The sequence below is a fragment of the Phasianus colchicus genome, chromosome Z, assembly GCF_987193195.1.
Source record: "Phasianus colchicus chromosome Z, bPhaCol1.hap1.1, whole genome shotgun sequence".
In the NCBI taxonomy this organism is placed as follows: domain Eukaryota; kingdom Metazoa; phylum Chordata; class Aves; order Galliformes; family Phasianidae; genus Phasianus; species Phasianus colchicus.
The window spans coordinates 92,405,416-92,420,347 of NC_143476.1; the positions used below are offsets into that span (position 1 = coordinate 92,405,416).

A 14,932-nucleotide genomic window follows, 5' to 3' on the forward strand; every position below is an offset into this window, starting at 1 on the left:
ACTTGGGGGCGGGGCTGAAGGACTTGTGGGCGGGGCTGGAGGACTGTGGGGCGGGGCTGGAGGACCGTGGGCGGGGCTGGAGGACTGAGGGGCGGGGCTGGAGGACTTAGGGTCCCTAATAGTGTTTTGCAATGGGGGTTGACAAGGGGGCGGGGCTGGAGGACTGGGGGGCGGGGCTGGAGGACTTGTGGGCGGGGCTGGAGGACCGTGGGCGGGGCTGGAGGACTGAAGCTGCCTTATAGATCTTTGCAATGGAGCTGGGGAAAGGGGCGTGGCTGGATGACTTGGGGGCGGGGCTGGAGGTCTTGGGGGCGGGCCTGGAGGACCGGGTGGGCGGGCCCGGAGGACTGACGGCCGTTTCTGATTGGCAGGCATCGTGCTGGTGGCTGTCAATCCGTACGAGGAGGTGCCCATCTACGGGGAGGACGTGATGTGGGCTTACAGTGGCCACCATAGGGGCGACATGGACCCCCATATTTATGGGGTGGCTGAGGAGGCCTACAGGAGGATGGCCAGGTGAATGTGGGGGCTTATGGGGTTTTTGTAGGGTTTTATGGGGTCTTATGGGGTTTAATGCAGTGTTATGGGGTCGTGTGGGGTCATATAGGGTCTGCTGAGGTCTTATGGGGTCTTATGGTGTTTTATGGGGTTCTCTGGGGGCCCATTCATTCTTATGGGGTCTTATGCGGTCTTATGGGTTCTTATGGGGTCTTATGGGGTTTTATGGGGTCACTATGGAGTCTTATGGGTCTTATGGGTTCTTATAGGGTGGTATGGAGTCGTATGGGGTTATATGGCGTTCTATGGGGTTCTGTGAGTCCCTATGGGGTCTTACAGTGTCTTATGGGGTCTTATGGGGTCTTATGGGGTGTTATGAGGTTGTATCGGATCGTATGGGGTCTTATGGGGTCTTATGGGGTTTCATGAGCTCTTAAGGGGTCCTATGGGGTCTTTGGGGTCCTATGGGGTCTTATGGGGTTTAATGGGGAGTTATGGGGTTGTATGGGGTCTTATGGGGTTCTGTGGGGTTACTATGGGTTCTTATGGGTCGTATGGGGTCTTATGTGGTCATATGGGGTCCTATAGGGTTTTATGGGGTCTTATGGGGTCTTACGGGGTCTTATGGGGTCCTATGAAGTTCTTATGGGATCTTATGGCATCCTATGGGGTCTTATGGGGCCATATGATGTCTTATGGGGTTTTATGGGGTTTTTTTGGGTCTTATAGCGTTTTATGGGGTCTTATGGGGTTTGATGGGGTTCTATGGGGTCCTATGAAGTTGTTATGGGATCTTATGGCATCCTATGGGGTCTTATGGGGTCTTATGGGATCCTATGCTGTCCTATGGGGCCTTACGGGGTTTGATGGGGTTCTATGGGGTCCTATGAAGTTCTTATGGGATCTTATGACATCCTATGGGGTCTTATGGGGCCATATGGGGCCATATGGGGTCTTATGGGGACATATGGGGGCTTATGGGGTCTTATGGGGTCTTATGGGGTCTTATGGGGCCTTGTGGGGTTTGATGCGGTTCTATGGGGTCCTATGAAGTTCTTATGGGATCTTATGGCATCCTATGGGGTCTTATGGGGCCATATGGGGTTTTATGGGGTCTTATGGGATCCTATGCTGTCTTATGGGGCCTTACGGGGTTTTATGGGGTTCTATGGGGTCCTATGAAGTTCTTATGGGATTTTATGGCATCCTATGGGGTCTTATGGGGTTGTATGGGGTCTTATGGGGTCCTATGCTGTCTTATGGGGCCTTATGGGGTTCTATGGGGTCCTATGAAGTTCTTATGGGATCTTATGGCATCCTATGGGGTCTTATGGGGTCTTATGGGGCCATATGGGGTCTTATGGGGTTTTATGGGGTCTTATGGGGTTTTATGAGGTGTTATGGGGTTTTGTGGGGTATTGTGGGATTCTATAGGGTGAATGGTTGTTATAGGGTTTTATGGGATCTTATGGGGTCATATGGGTTCTTTTGGTGTGCTATGTGATTTAATGGGGTTTTATGGGGTTCTATGGGGTCTTATGGGGTTTTATGGGGCTAATGGGTCCTATGGGGGCTTATGGGGTTCTATGGGGTCTTATGGGGTTTTATAGGATCTTTTTGTTGCCTACAAATCTTGTGGGGTCTTATAGGATTTTCATAGGCTTCTATGGGATCCCATGGGGTGTTTTAGGGTTTCGTGCCTTTTTATGGGGTTCGTTAAGTTTCACAGCTTTAACGACCCTCCAAAGAAGCTTCTAGGCTTGGGATGGTTAACGAGACGTAGCAGTTCGTTAAGGAGGCGATTAACGAAGTTTTTAATTGCGGATTTAAAGGGAAGGCAGGGATCAGTCGGTGGTGGTGAGCGGCGAATCCGGCGCGGGCAAAACGGTGTCGGCCAAATACGCCATGAGGTTCTGTGCCACCGTTGGGGGGGGGGAATCCGGCGTGGAGAGCGGCGTCATGGCGGCCAACCCCATACTGGAGGTGGGCTTTGTGGGGTTTTTGGGGGGACTTATGGGGTCTTATGGGGTCCCATTGGGTTCTATGGGCGCCCATTGGGTTCTATGGGGTCTTATTGGGTTCTATGGGGTCCCATTGGGTTCTATGGGGTCTCATTGGGTTCTCTGGGGTCCCATTGGGTTCTATGGGGTCTTATGGGGTCTTATAGCATCCTATGGGTCCTTATGGGGTCCTTATGGGGTCCCATTGGTTTCTATGGGGGCCCATTGGTTTCTATGGGGACCCATTGTGTTCTATTGGGTTCTATGGGGTCCCATTGGGTTCTATGTGGTCTCATTGGGTTCTGTGGGGTCCCATTGGCTCCCATTGGCTTCTACGGGGTCCCGTTGGGTCTTATGGGGTCTTTATGGGGTCTTATGGGGTCCCATTGGTTTCTATAGGACCCATTGGTGTCTATGGGGTCCCATTGGGTTCAATGGGGGCCCATTGGCTTCTATTGGGTTCTATGGGGGTCCGTTGGGTTCTATGGAGTCCCATTGGATCCCATTGGCTCCTATGGGATCCTATTGGGTTTTATGGGGTCCTTATGGGGTCATTATGGGGTCTCATTAAGTTCTATGGGGGCCTATGGGGTTTTCGTGGTTTCTATGGGGTCCCATTGGTTCCTATGGGGTCCTATGGGGTCCTATGGGGTCCTATGGGATTTTTGGCACCGTGGGGGGGGGGGGGAATCCGGCGTGGAGAGCGGCGTCATGGCGGCCAACCCCATACTGGAGGTGGGCTTTGTGGGGTTTTTGGGGGGACTTATGGGGTCTTATGGGGTCCCATTGGGTTCTATGGGGGCCCATTGGGTTCTATGGGGTCTTATTGGGTTCTATGGGGTCCCATTGGGTTCTATGGGGTCTCATTGGGTTCTCTGGGGTCCCATTGGGTTCTATGGGGTCTTATGGGGTCTTATAGCATCCTATGGGTCCTTATGGGGTCCTTATGGGGTCCCATTGGTTTCTATGGGGGCCCATTGGTTTCTATGGGGACCCATTGTGTTCTATTGGGTTCTATGGGGTCCCATTGGGTTCTATGTGGTCTCATTGGGTTCTGTGGGGTCCCATTGGCTCCCATTGGCTTCTACGGGGTCCCGTTGGGTCTTATGGGGTCTTTATGGGGTCTTATGGGGTCCCATTGGTTTCTATAGGACCCATTGGTGTCTATGGGGTCCCATTGGGTTCAATGGGGGCCCATTGGCTTCTATTGGGTTCTATGGGGGTCCGTTGGGTTCTATGGAGTCCCATTGGATCCCATTGGCTCCTATGGGGTCCTATTGGGTTTTATGGGGTCCTTATGGGGTCATTATGGGGTCTCATTAAGTTCTATGGGGGCCTATGGGGTTTTCGTGGTTTCTATGGGGTCCCATTGGTTCCTATGGGGTCCTATGGGGTCCTATGGGGTCCTATGGGATTTTTGGCACCGTGGGGGGGGGGGAATCCGGCGTGGAGAGCGGCGTCATGGCGGCCAACCCCATACTGGAGGTGGGCTTTGTGGGGTTTTTGGGGGGACTTATGGGGTCTTATGGGGTTTCATTGGTTTCTATGGGGTCCCATTGGGTTCAATGGGCGCCCATTGGGTTCTATGGGGGTCCGTTGGTTTCTATGGGGTCTCATTGGTTTCTATGGGCGCCCATTGGGTTCTATGGGGTCTTATGGGGTCTTATAGCATCCTATGGGTCCTTATGGGGTCCTTATGGGTCCTTATGGGGTCCCACGGGGTCCTCTTGACTTCTATGGGGTCCCATTGTTTTCTATGTGGTCCCATTGTTTTCTATGGGGTCCCATTGGGTTCTATGGGGGCCCATTGGGTTCTATGGGGTTTTATGGGGTCCCGTTGGGTTCTATGGGGGCCTATTGTGTTCTATGGGGTCTTATGGGGTCTTATAGCATCCTATGGGTCCTTATGGCGTCCTTATGGGTCCTTATGAGGTCTTATGGAGTCCTCTTCACTTCTATGGGGTCCCATTGTTTTCTATGGGGTCCCATTGGGTTCTATGGGTCTCATTGGGTCTCATGGGGTCCTTATGGGGTCTTATGGGGTCCCATTGGGTTCTATGGGCGCCCATTGGGTTCTATTGGGTTCTATGGGGTTCCATTGGGTTCTATGGGGTCTCATTGGTTTCTATGGGGTCTTATGGGGTCCCATTGGGTTCTACGGGGTCCCGTTGGGTCTTATGGGGTCTTTATGGGGTCTTATGGGGTCCCATTGGTTTCTATAGGACCCATTGGTGTCTATGGGGTCCCATTGGGTTCAATGGGGGCCCATTGGCTTCTATTGGGTTCTATGGGGGTCCGTTGGGTTCTATGGAGTCCCATTGGATCCCATTGGCTCCTATGGGGTCCTATTGGGTTTTATGGGGTCCTTATGGGGTCATTATGGGGTCTCATTAAGCTCTATGGAGGCCTATTGGGTTTTCGTGGTTTCTATGGGGTCCCATTGGTTCCTATGGGGTCCTATGGGGTCCTATGGGGGTCCTATGGGGTCTTATGGGATCTTTGGCGCCGTGGGGGGGGGGGAATCCGGCGTGGAGAGCGGCGTCATGGCGGCCAACCCCATACTGGAGGTGGGCTTTGTGGGGTTTTTGGGGGGATTTATGGGGTCTTATGGGGTCCCTTTGGGTCCTATGGGTGCCTATGGGGTCCCATTGGTTTGTATTGGGTTCTATGGGGACCCATTGGGTTCTATGGGGGCCCATTGGGTTCTATGGGGTCTTATGGGGTCTTATAGCATCCTATGGGTCCTTATGGGGTTCTTATGGGGTCTTATGGGGTCCTCTTGACTTCTATGGGGTCCCATCGGGTTCTATGGCGGCCCATTGGGTTCTATGGGCGCCCATTGGGTTCTATTGGGTTCTATGGGGGCCCATTGGGTTCTATGGGGTCTCATTGGGTTCTATGGGGTCCCATTGGGTCCTATTGGCTTCTATGGGGTCCCATTGGGTCTTATGGGGTCCTTATGGGGTCCCATTGGGTCCTATGGGTGCCTATGGGGTCCCATTGGTTTGTATTGGGTTCTATGGGGTCCCATTGGTTTGTATTGGGTTCTATGGGGTCCCATTGGTTTCTATGGGGGCCCATTGGGTTCTATGGGGGCCCATTGGGTTCTATGGGGTCTTATGGGGTCTTATAGCATCCTATGGGTCCTTATGGGGTCCTTATGGGGTCTTTATGGGTTCTTATGGGGTCTTATGGGGTCCTCCTGATTTCTATGGGGTCCCATTGCTTTCTATGGCGGCCCATTGGGTTCTATGGGGGCCCATTGGGTTCTATGGGGTCTCATTGGGTTCTATGGGGTCCCATTGGGTCCCATTGGCTTCTATGGGGTCCCATTGGGTCTCATGGGGTCCTTATGGGGTCCTTATGGGGTCTTATGGGGTCCCATTGGGTCCTATGGGTGCCTATGGGGTCCCATTAGTTTGTATTGGGTTCTATGGGGTCCCATTGGGTTCTATGGGGTCTTATGGGGTCTTATAGCATCCTATGGGTCTTTATGGGGTCCTTATGGGGTCTTATTGGGTCCCATTGGTTTCTATGGGGTCTCATTGGGTTCTATGGGGTCTTATTGGGTCCCATTGGCTTCTATGGGGTCCCATTGGGTTCTATGGGGTTTTATGGGATCTTATGGGGTTCCATTGGCTTCTATTGGTTTCTATGTGGTCCCATTGGGTTCTATGGGGGCCCATTGGGTTCTATGGGGGCCCATTGGGTTCTATGGGGTTTTATGGGATCTTACGGGGTCCCATTGGGTCTTGTGGGGTCCTTATGAGGTCCTTATGCATCCTTATGGGGTCTTATGGGGTCCCATTGGGTCCTAGTGGTTTCTATGGGGGTCCATTGGTTTCTATGGGAGCCCATTGGGTTTTATGGGGTCCCATTGGCTTCTATGGGGGTCTATGGGGTCTTATGGGGTCCTAATGGGGTTTTATGGGGTCTTATGGGGTCCCTTTGGGTCTCATTGGTTTCTATGGGGTCCCGTTGGGTTCTATGGGGTCCCATTGGGTTCTATGGGGGTCTGTGGGGTCCCATTGGGTTCTATGGGGTCCTATTGGTTTCTATGGGGGCCTATTGGGTCTTATGGGGTCCTTATGGGGTTTTATGGGGTTTTATAGGGTCTTTATGGGGTCTCATTGGTTTCTATAGGGCCCATTGGTTTCTATGGGGGTCTGTTGGGTCCCATCGGTTTCTATGGGGGCCCATTGGGTTCTATGGGGTCCCATTCGTTTCTATGGGGCCCCATTGGGTTCTATGGGGTCTCTATGGGGTTTTGTGGGGTCGTATTGGGGTCTTATGGGGTCTTTATGGAGTCCCATTGGTTTGTATGGCGGCCCATTGGGTTCTACGGAGTCCTATGGGGTTTTCTGGGGTCTTATGGGATCCTATGGGGTGTTATGGGGTGCTGTGGGGTCTTATAGGGTCCTATGGGATCTTATTGAGTCTTATAGGGTCTTTAGGGTCTTATGGGGTCTTATGGCGTTCTATGGGGTCTTTTAGGGTCCTATGGGGTCTTATAGGATTTTGTAGGGTGCTATGGGGTTCTATGGGGTCCTGTGGGGTATTTTTGCGTCCTATTGGGTTTTATAGGGTTTTATAGGGTCCTATGGGGCTTTATGGGGTCGTATGGAACGTTACGGGGTCCTATGGGATCTTATTGAGTCTTATAGGGTGTAATAGGGTTGTATGGGGGCCTGTGGGGTCCTATGGTGTCCCATGGGGTCTTATGGGATCCTGTGGGGTCTTATGGGGTCCTATGGGGTCTTATGGGGTTTTATGGTGTCTTATGGGATGCTATGGGGTCTTATAAGGTCCTATGGGATCTTACTGAGTCTTATGGGGTCTTACGGGGTGTTATAGGATCTTATGGGGTCTTGTGGGGTCCTATGGGGTCTTTTAGGGTCTTATGGGCTTTTACAGGATCTTATAGGGTTCTATGGGATCTTATGGGGTTCTATGGAGCTTTATGGGGTTCTATAAGATGTTATGGGGTTTTATGGGGTCCCATGGGGTCTTTTGGGGTCCCATGGGGTCTTATGGGGTCGTGTGGCATCCTATGGGGTTCTATAGGGTGTAATGGGGTTTTATGGGATCTTATTGGTTTTTAAGGGATCTTATAGGGTCTTATAAGATCTTATGGGGTCTATAGGATCTTATAGGGCCTTATGCGGCCCTATGGGATTTTATAGGGTCCTATGGGATCTTATAGGGTCTTATGGGGTCCTATGGGGTCTTCTGGGGTTTTAAGGGCTCATATGGGGTCTCATGGATTCCTATAGGGTTCTATGGGTTCTTATGGGGTCTTGTGGTTCCTTATGGGATTATGCGGGGTTTTGCGGCTCCTTCCGGTAGCACCCATGGGTGCCGCCACCCTTTTTCCAGGCTCTGGGCAACGCCAAAACCACCCGCAACGACAACAGCAGCCGCTTCGGGAAATACGTCGAGCTGAGCTTCGATGGGTGCCAGCGCCTGCTGGGCGCCCACGTCAGCACCTTCCTGCTTGAGAAGTCCAGGGTGGTCTTCCAGGTCAGCACCCATGGGTGCTGGGGGCACCCAGACACCCCCAAATCGCAAACGACCCCATAAAACCCCGTAAAACCCCATTGAAATCCGTAGGATCCCATAGGATCCCATAAAACCCCACGTCAGCACCTTTGTGCTGGAGGAATCCAGGGTGCTCTTCCAGGTCTGCACCCATGGGTGCTGGGGGCACCCAGACACCCCCAAATCCCAAACGACCCCGTAGGACCCCATAAAACCCTATTGAAATCCATAGGATCCCATAAAACCCCACGTCAGCACCTTCCTGCTCGAGAAGTCCAGGGTGGTCTTTCAGGTTAGCACCCATGGGTGCTGGGGGCACCCAGACACCCCCAAATCCCAAACGACCCCATAGAACCCCATTACACCCCATAAAACCCCATAGGACCCCATAGGATCCCAAAGAATCCCATAGGAATCCCATATCAGCACTTTGCTTCTCGAGGAGTCCAGGGTGCTCTTCCAGGTCAGCACCCATGGGTGCTGGGGGCACCCACAAACACCATAGCGCCCAAACGACCCCATAAAACCCCATAGGATCCTATAGGACCCCATAGGATCCCATTTTTGGTCCCATGGGTGCTCATTTTCTTTCTACACCCATGGGTGCCCCTCCCAACCCCATGGGTGCCCTTCCTCCCCCTGTACCTATGGGTGCCCTTCTTCGCACCCATGGGTGCTCCATCAGTGGTCCTGTGGGCGCCCACCCTCCCCCTGCACCCATGGGTGCCTCCCGAGCCCCATGGGTGCCCACCCACCCTCTGCACCCATCGGTGCCCCCCCCAGTCTCATGGGTGCTCTCTCCTGACGCCATGGGTGCCCCATCTGTGATCCTATGGGCACCCACCCTCCCCCTGCACCCATGGGTGCCTCCCCAGCCCCATGGCTGCCCACCCACCCTCTGCACCCGTGGGTCCCCCCCCAGTCCCACAAGTGTGCCTCTGACTACATGGGTGCCCCATTCCTCCATCCATGGGCGCCCACCCATTCCCTGCACCCATGGGTGCCCCATTCTTGGTCCTATGGGCTCCCACCCTCTCTCCCCCCAGCACCCATGGGTGCCCCATTCATAGCCTTCCATTGGCTCCCATCAGCTCCTCCAGCCCTCAACACTCCCCCGACCTCAGGCCGCCCGCACCCACGGGTGCTCTCAAGGGTGGGTGGGTTGGTTGGGGGGCGAAGGGGGGCACCCATGGGTGCCGCCATCCCATAATAACCCCGTTTTCTCCCCCTTCTGCAGGCCGAACACGAGCGCAACTACCACATCTTCTACCAGCTCTGCGCCTGCGCCCACCTCCCCCAGTTTCAAAGCCTGGCGTTGGGTGAGCAGCACCCATGGGTGGCCCCCCACCTCCCCCCACCCCACCCCCGCCATCTTGGATCGGGGTTTCAAACCTTTCTCTTGTTTTTTCTAGAAAGTTCCGAGCGTTTCTTTTACACCTGCCAAGGAGGGGAGGCCACCATCGATGGGGTGGACGACGGCGAGGAGATGGAGAAGACCCAGAATGCCTTCAAAACGTTGGGTGAGGAGGGGGTTTTCCCTGCCAGGACCTTTTTGGAGGACTCAATTTGAGGGATTTCTATCCCAGGAGGTCCTCCAGAACCATAGAGTTGCGTCCTATGGGGGTACAGAGCGGCCACTGCTTGGAGGACTCCGTTGTGGGTTGCCGTCCTCGGAGGTTTTCCCTGCCAGGACCTGCTTGGAGGACTCAACTTGAGGGATTTCTATCCCAGGAGGTCTTCCAGAACCATAGAGTTGCGTCCCATGGGGGTGCAGAGTGGCATCTTTGCTTGGAGGGCGCCATTTTGGTTCCCAATCCCTGCCAGGACCTGGTTGGAGGACTCAATTTTGGGGGTATCTGTTTGTGGAGGTCCTCCAGAACCATAGAGTTGCGTCCCATGGGGGTGCAGAGCGGCCATTGCTTGGAGAACTCCATTTTGGGTTGCCGTCCTTGGAGGTTTTCCCTGCCAGGACCTGCTTGGAGGACTCAATTTTGGGGGTATCTGTTTGTGGAGGTCCTCCAGAACCATAGAGTTGCATCTCATGGGGGGATAGAGTGGCATCTTTGCTTGGAGGATGCCGTTTTCGTTCCCAATCCCTGCCAGGACCTGCTTGGAGGACTCAATTTTGGGGGTATCTGTTTGTGGAGGTCCTCCAGAACCATAGAGTTGTGTCTCATGGGGGTACAGAGCGGCTATTGCTTGGAGGATTCCATTTTGGGTTGCTGTCCTTGGAGGTTTTCCCTGCCAGGGCCTGCTTGGAGGACTCAATTTTGGGGGTATCTATGTTTGGAGGTCTTCCAGAACCATAGAGTTGCGTCCCATGGGGGTGCAGAGTGGCATCTTTGCTTGGAGGACGACATTTTGGTTCCCAATCCCTGCCAGGACCTGCTTGGAGGACTCAATTTTGGGGGTATCTGTTTGTGGAGGTCCTCCAGAACCATAGAGTTGCGTTTCATGGGGGTGCAGAGTGGCCACTGCTTGGAGGACTCTGTTTTGGGTTGCCGTCCTTGGAGGTTTTCCCTGCCAGGACCTGCTTGGAGGACTCAACTTGAGGGATTTCTATCCCAGGAGGTCCTCCAGAACCATAGAGTTGCATCCCATGGGTGTGCAGAGTGGCGTCTTTGCTTGGAGGATGCCATTTTGGTTCCCAATTCTTGCCAGGACCTGCTTGGAGGACTCAACTTGAGGGGTATCTATTTGTGGAGGTCCTCCAGAACCACAGAGTTGCGTCCCAAGGGGGTGCAGAGTGGCCACTCTCCACTTGGAGGTCTCCATTTTGGGTTCTCTATCCCTGGAGGTCCTCCAGAACCATAGAGTTGCGTCTGATGGGATTATAGAGTGGCCATTCTCTGCTTGGAGGACTCACCATTGAGCTCCCCATCCCTGAAAGTCCTCCACAACTATAGAGTTGTGCGTTGTGAGGGGATAGAATGGCCACTCTGCACTTGGAGGACTCACCATTGAGCTCTTCATTCCCAGAAGTCCTCCACAACCATAGAGTTGCGTTTCGTGGGCGGATAGAGTGGCCAGTCTCTGCTTGGAGGACTCACCATTGAGCTCCCCATGCCCGGAAGTCCTCCACAACCATAGAGTTGCACCCCATGGGGGTGCAGAGTGACCGCTTTCCTCTTGGAGGACTCCATTTTGGGCTCCCTATCCCTGGAGGTCCTCCACAACCATAGAGTTGTGCATCATGAGGGGATAGAATGGCCACTCTCCACCTTGGAAGACTTATCATTGAGCTCTCCATGCCCGGAAGTCCTCCACAACCATAGAGTTGCGTTTCGTGGGCGGATAGAGTGGCCAGTCTCTGCTTGGAGGACTCACCATTGAGCTCCCCATGCCCGGAAGTCCTCCACAACCATAGAGTTGCACCCCATGGGGGTGCAGAGTGGCCGCTCTCCTCTTGGAGGACTCCATTTTGGGCTCCCTATCCCTGGAGGTCCTCCAGAACCATAGAGTTGTGCATCATGAGGGGATAGAATGGCCACTCTCCACCTTGGAAGACTTACCGTTGAGCTCCCCATGCCCGGAAGTCCTCCACAACCATAGAGTTGCACCCCATGGGGGTGCAGGGTGGCCGCTCTCCTCTTGGAGGACTCCATTTTGAGCTCCCTACTCCTCCACAACCATAGAGTTGTGCCCCATGGGCGGATAGAGTGGCCACTTTCTGCTTGGAGGACTCACCATTGAGCTCCCCATCCCTGGAAGTCCTCCACAACCATAGAGTTGCACCCCATGGGGGTGCAGGGTGGCCGCTCTCCTCTTGGAGGACTCCATTTTGGGCTCCCTATCCCTGGAGGTCCTCCACAACCATAGAGTTGTGCATCATGAGGGGATAGAATGGCCACTCTCCACCTTGGAAGACTTACCATTGAGCTCTCAATGCCCAGAAGTCTTCCATAACCATAGAGTTGCGCCCCATGGGCGGATAGAGTGGCCACTCTCTGCTTGGAGGACTCACCATTGAGCTCTCCATGCCCGGAAGTCCTCCACAACCATAGAGTTGCACCCCATGGGGGTGTAAAGTGACCGCTTTCCTCTTGGAGGACTCCATTTTGAGCTCCCTAGTCCTCCACAACCATAGAGTTGCGCTCTATGGAGGTACAGAGAGGCCTCTACGTCCCTACAGGAGTTCCGGAAGCCCAGCAGGCCGCCATCTTCCGCCTCCTGGCCGCCATCTTGCATCTGGGCAACGTGGAAGTGAGGGCCGAACGGGACGGCGACGCCAGCAGCATTTCGGTACTTCCTCTTCCTCTTCCCCTTCCTCTTCCCCTTCCTCTTCCTCTTTCCCCTCCCTTTTCCTGTTCCCTTTTAGTTTCACTTTCTCTTCTTCCTTTTCTCTTTCACTTTTAATTTCTCGTTCCCTTCCCTTTTCTGTTTCCTTTTAGTTTCACTTTCTGTTTTGCTTCCCCTTCCTTTTCCTGTTGTTTTACTTTCACTTTTTCTTTTCTCTTCCTTTTTACTTTCATTTTGTTTTCTCCTTCCTCTTGCCTTTTACTTTCACTTTCTCTTTTCCTTCCTCTTCCCTTTTACTTTCACTTTCTCTTTCCCTTTCTCTTCACTTTTACTTTCACATTCTTTTCTCCTTTTTTTTCTCTTTCACTTTCTCATCTCGTTCCCCTTCTTTTTCCCTTTGTGTTTCACTTTTTCTTCTCCTTCCCTTCCCGTTCCTTTTCCTGTTCTTATTCCCTTTTAGTTTCACTTTCTCTTTTCCTTCCCCATCCCTTTCCTCTTCCTGTTCCTCTTCCCTTTTAGTTCCACTTCCACTTTCTCATCTCCTTCCCTTTTCTCTGCCCTTCCCACTGCCCCCATCACCCCCCACCACCCCACTTCCTTAACCCCTAACCCCTAATTAACCCCAATCACTAATTAACCCCCCCCTAAAAACCAACCAGGCCAACAACCCCAACCCTTTCACTTTCTCTTCCCCTTCCCCTTCCTGTTCCCTTTTACTTTCACTTTCTCTTCTCCTTCCCCTTCGCCTTCCTCTTCCTGTTCCCTTTCAATTTCACTTTCTCTTCTTCCTCTTCCCTTTTACTTTCACTTTCTCTTCCTGTTTCTTTTCCCTTTTACTTTCACTTTCTCTTTTCCTTCCCCTTCCTGTTCCCTTTTGCTTTCACTTTCGCTTTCTCTTTTCCTTCCTCTTCCCTTTTACTTTCACTTTCTCTTCTCCTTTTGCTTCCCTTTCCTCTTCCTGTTCCCTTTCAGTTTCACTTCCACTTCCTCTTCTTCTCCCCTTCCTCCCCCCATCACCCCCCACTTCCTTAACCCCTAATTAACCCCAATCACTAATTAAACCCCCCCCCTCAAAAACCAACCAGGCCGACAACCCCCACTCTTTCACTTTCTCTTCCCCTTCCTCTTCCTGTTCCCTTTTACTTTCACTTTCTCTTCTCCTTCCCCTTCGCCTTCCTCTTCCTGTTCCCTTTCAATTTCACTTTCTCTTCTTTCTCTTCCCTTTTACTTTCACTTTCTCTTCCTGTTTCTTTTCCCTTTTACTTTCACTTTCTCTTTTCCTTCCCCTTCCTGTTCCGATTTACTTTTACTTTCGCTTTCTCTTCTCCTTCCCTTTTACTTTCACTTTCTCTTCTTCTTCTTCCCTTTCCTCTTCCTGTTCCCTTTCAGTTTCGCTTTCACTTTCTCTTCCTCTTCCCCATCCCTTCCCTCTTCCTCTTCTTATTCTCTTTCAGTTTCGCTTTCACTTTCTCTTCTCCTTCCCTTCCTTCCCCCATCACCCCCCACTTCCTTAATCCCTAATTAACCCCAATCACTAATTAACCCCCCCCTAAACACCAACCAGGCCAACAACCCCCACCCTTTCACTTTCTCTTCCACTTCCCCTTCTTGTTCCCTTTTACTTTCACTTTCTCTTCTCCTTCCTGTTCCCTTTTACTTTCACTTTCACTTTCTCTTTTTTTCCTCCTCCCTTTTACTTTCACTTTCTCTTTTCCTTCCCCATCCCCTCCTTCTTCCTCTTCTTATTCTCTTTCAGTTTCGCTTTCACTTCCTCTTCTCCTCCCCTTCCTCCCCCCATCACCCCCCACTTCCTTAACCCCTAATTAACCCCAATCCCTAATTAAACCCCCCCCCCCACTCAAAAACCAACCAGGCCGACAACCCCCACTCTTTCACTTTCTCTTCCCCTTCCTCTTCCTGTTCCCTTTTACTTTCACTTTCTCTTCTCCTTCTCCTAACTGTTCCCTTTTACTTTCACTTTCACTTTCTCTTTTCCTTCCTCCTTCCTTTTACTTTCACTTTCTCTTTTCCTTCCCCATCCCCATCCCCTCCTTCTTCCTCTTCTTATTCTCTTTCAGTTTCGCTTTCGCTTTCTCTTCTCCTCCCCTTCCTCCCCCCATCACCCCCCACTTCCTTAACCCCTAATTAACCCCAATCACTAATTAAACCCCCAACCAGGCCGACGACCCCCACCTGACCCACTTCTGCACCCTCCTGACCCTCCAACCCCCCTTGGTTGCCCATTGGCTTTGCCACCGCCTCATCCACGCGGCGACGGAAAGCTACGAGAAAAACATGGCGGCCACGCAGGTCCTGGCAGCTCGAGACGCTTTGGCCAAATTCCTTTACGCCCGTCTCTTCTTTTGGGTCCTGGAAATCCTCAACGGGGCTTTGAGGGGAACGAAGGAAAGGCAACGCTTCATCGGGGTGCTGGATATTTATGGGTATGGATGTGGGGTTATTTGGGGGGGAAGGGGGAGGTGAAAGACCCCATAGGACCCCACAAGATCCCATAGGACCCCATAACACCTCATAGAACCCCATAAGACCCCATAGGACCCCATAGCACCCGTAAGACCCCATAAGACTCCATAAGACCTCATAGAACCCCATAAGACCCCACAAGACCCCATAAGACCTCATAGGACCCCATAGGA

General features: G+C 52.6%; 1 protein-coding gene across 5 annotated transcripts in view; it reads left to right on the forward strand.

The window, feature by feature from the left end:
• Positions 1 to 14,932, forward strand: part of MYO5B (myosin VB) — a 171,885-nt gene that overhangs the window by 50,413 nt on the left and 106,540 nt on the right. For all 5 annotated transcript variants that reach the window (XM_090131507.1, XM_090131510.1, XM_090131511.1 and 2 more), the window contains 7 exons: positions 372 to 516; positions 2,331 to 2,481; positions 7,875 to 8,018; positions 9,274 to 9,355; positions 9,449 to 9,556; positions 12,169 to 12,278; positions 14,454 to 14,719. In XM_090131507.1, the coding sequence (XP_089987633.1) occupies positions 372 to 516; positions 2,331 to 2,481; positions 7,875 to 8,018; positions 9,274 to 9,355; positions 9,449 to 9,556; positions 12,169 to 12,278; positions 14,454 to 14,719 (1,006 nt within the window). The remainder of the gene's footprint in view (positions 1 to 371; positions 517 to 2,330; positions 2,482 to 7,874; positions 8,019 to 9,273; positions 9,356 to 9,448; positions 9,557 to 12,168; positions 12,279 to 14,453; positions 14,720 to 14,932) is intronic.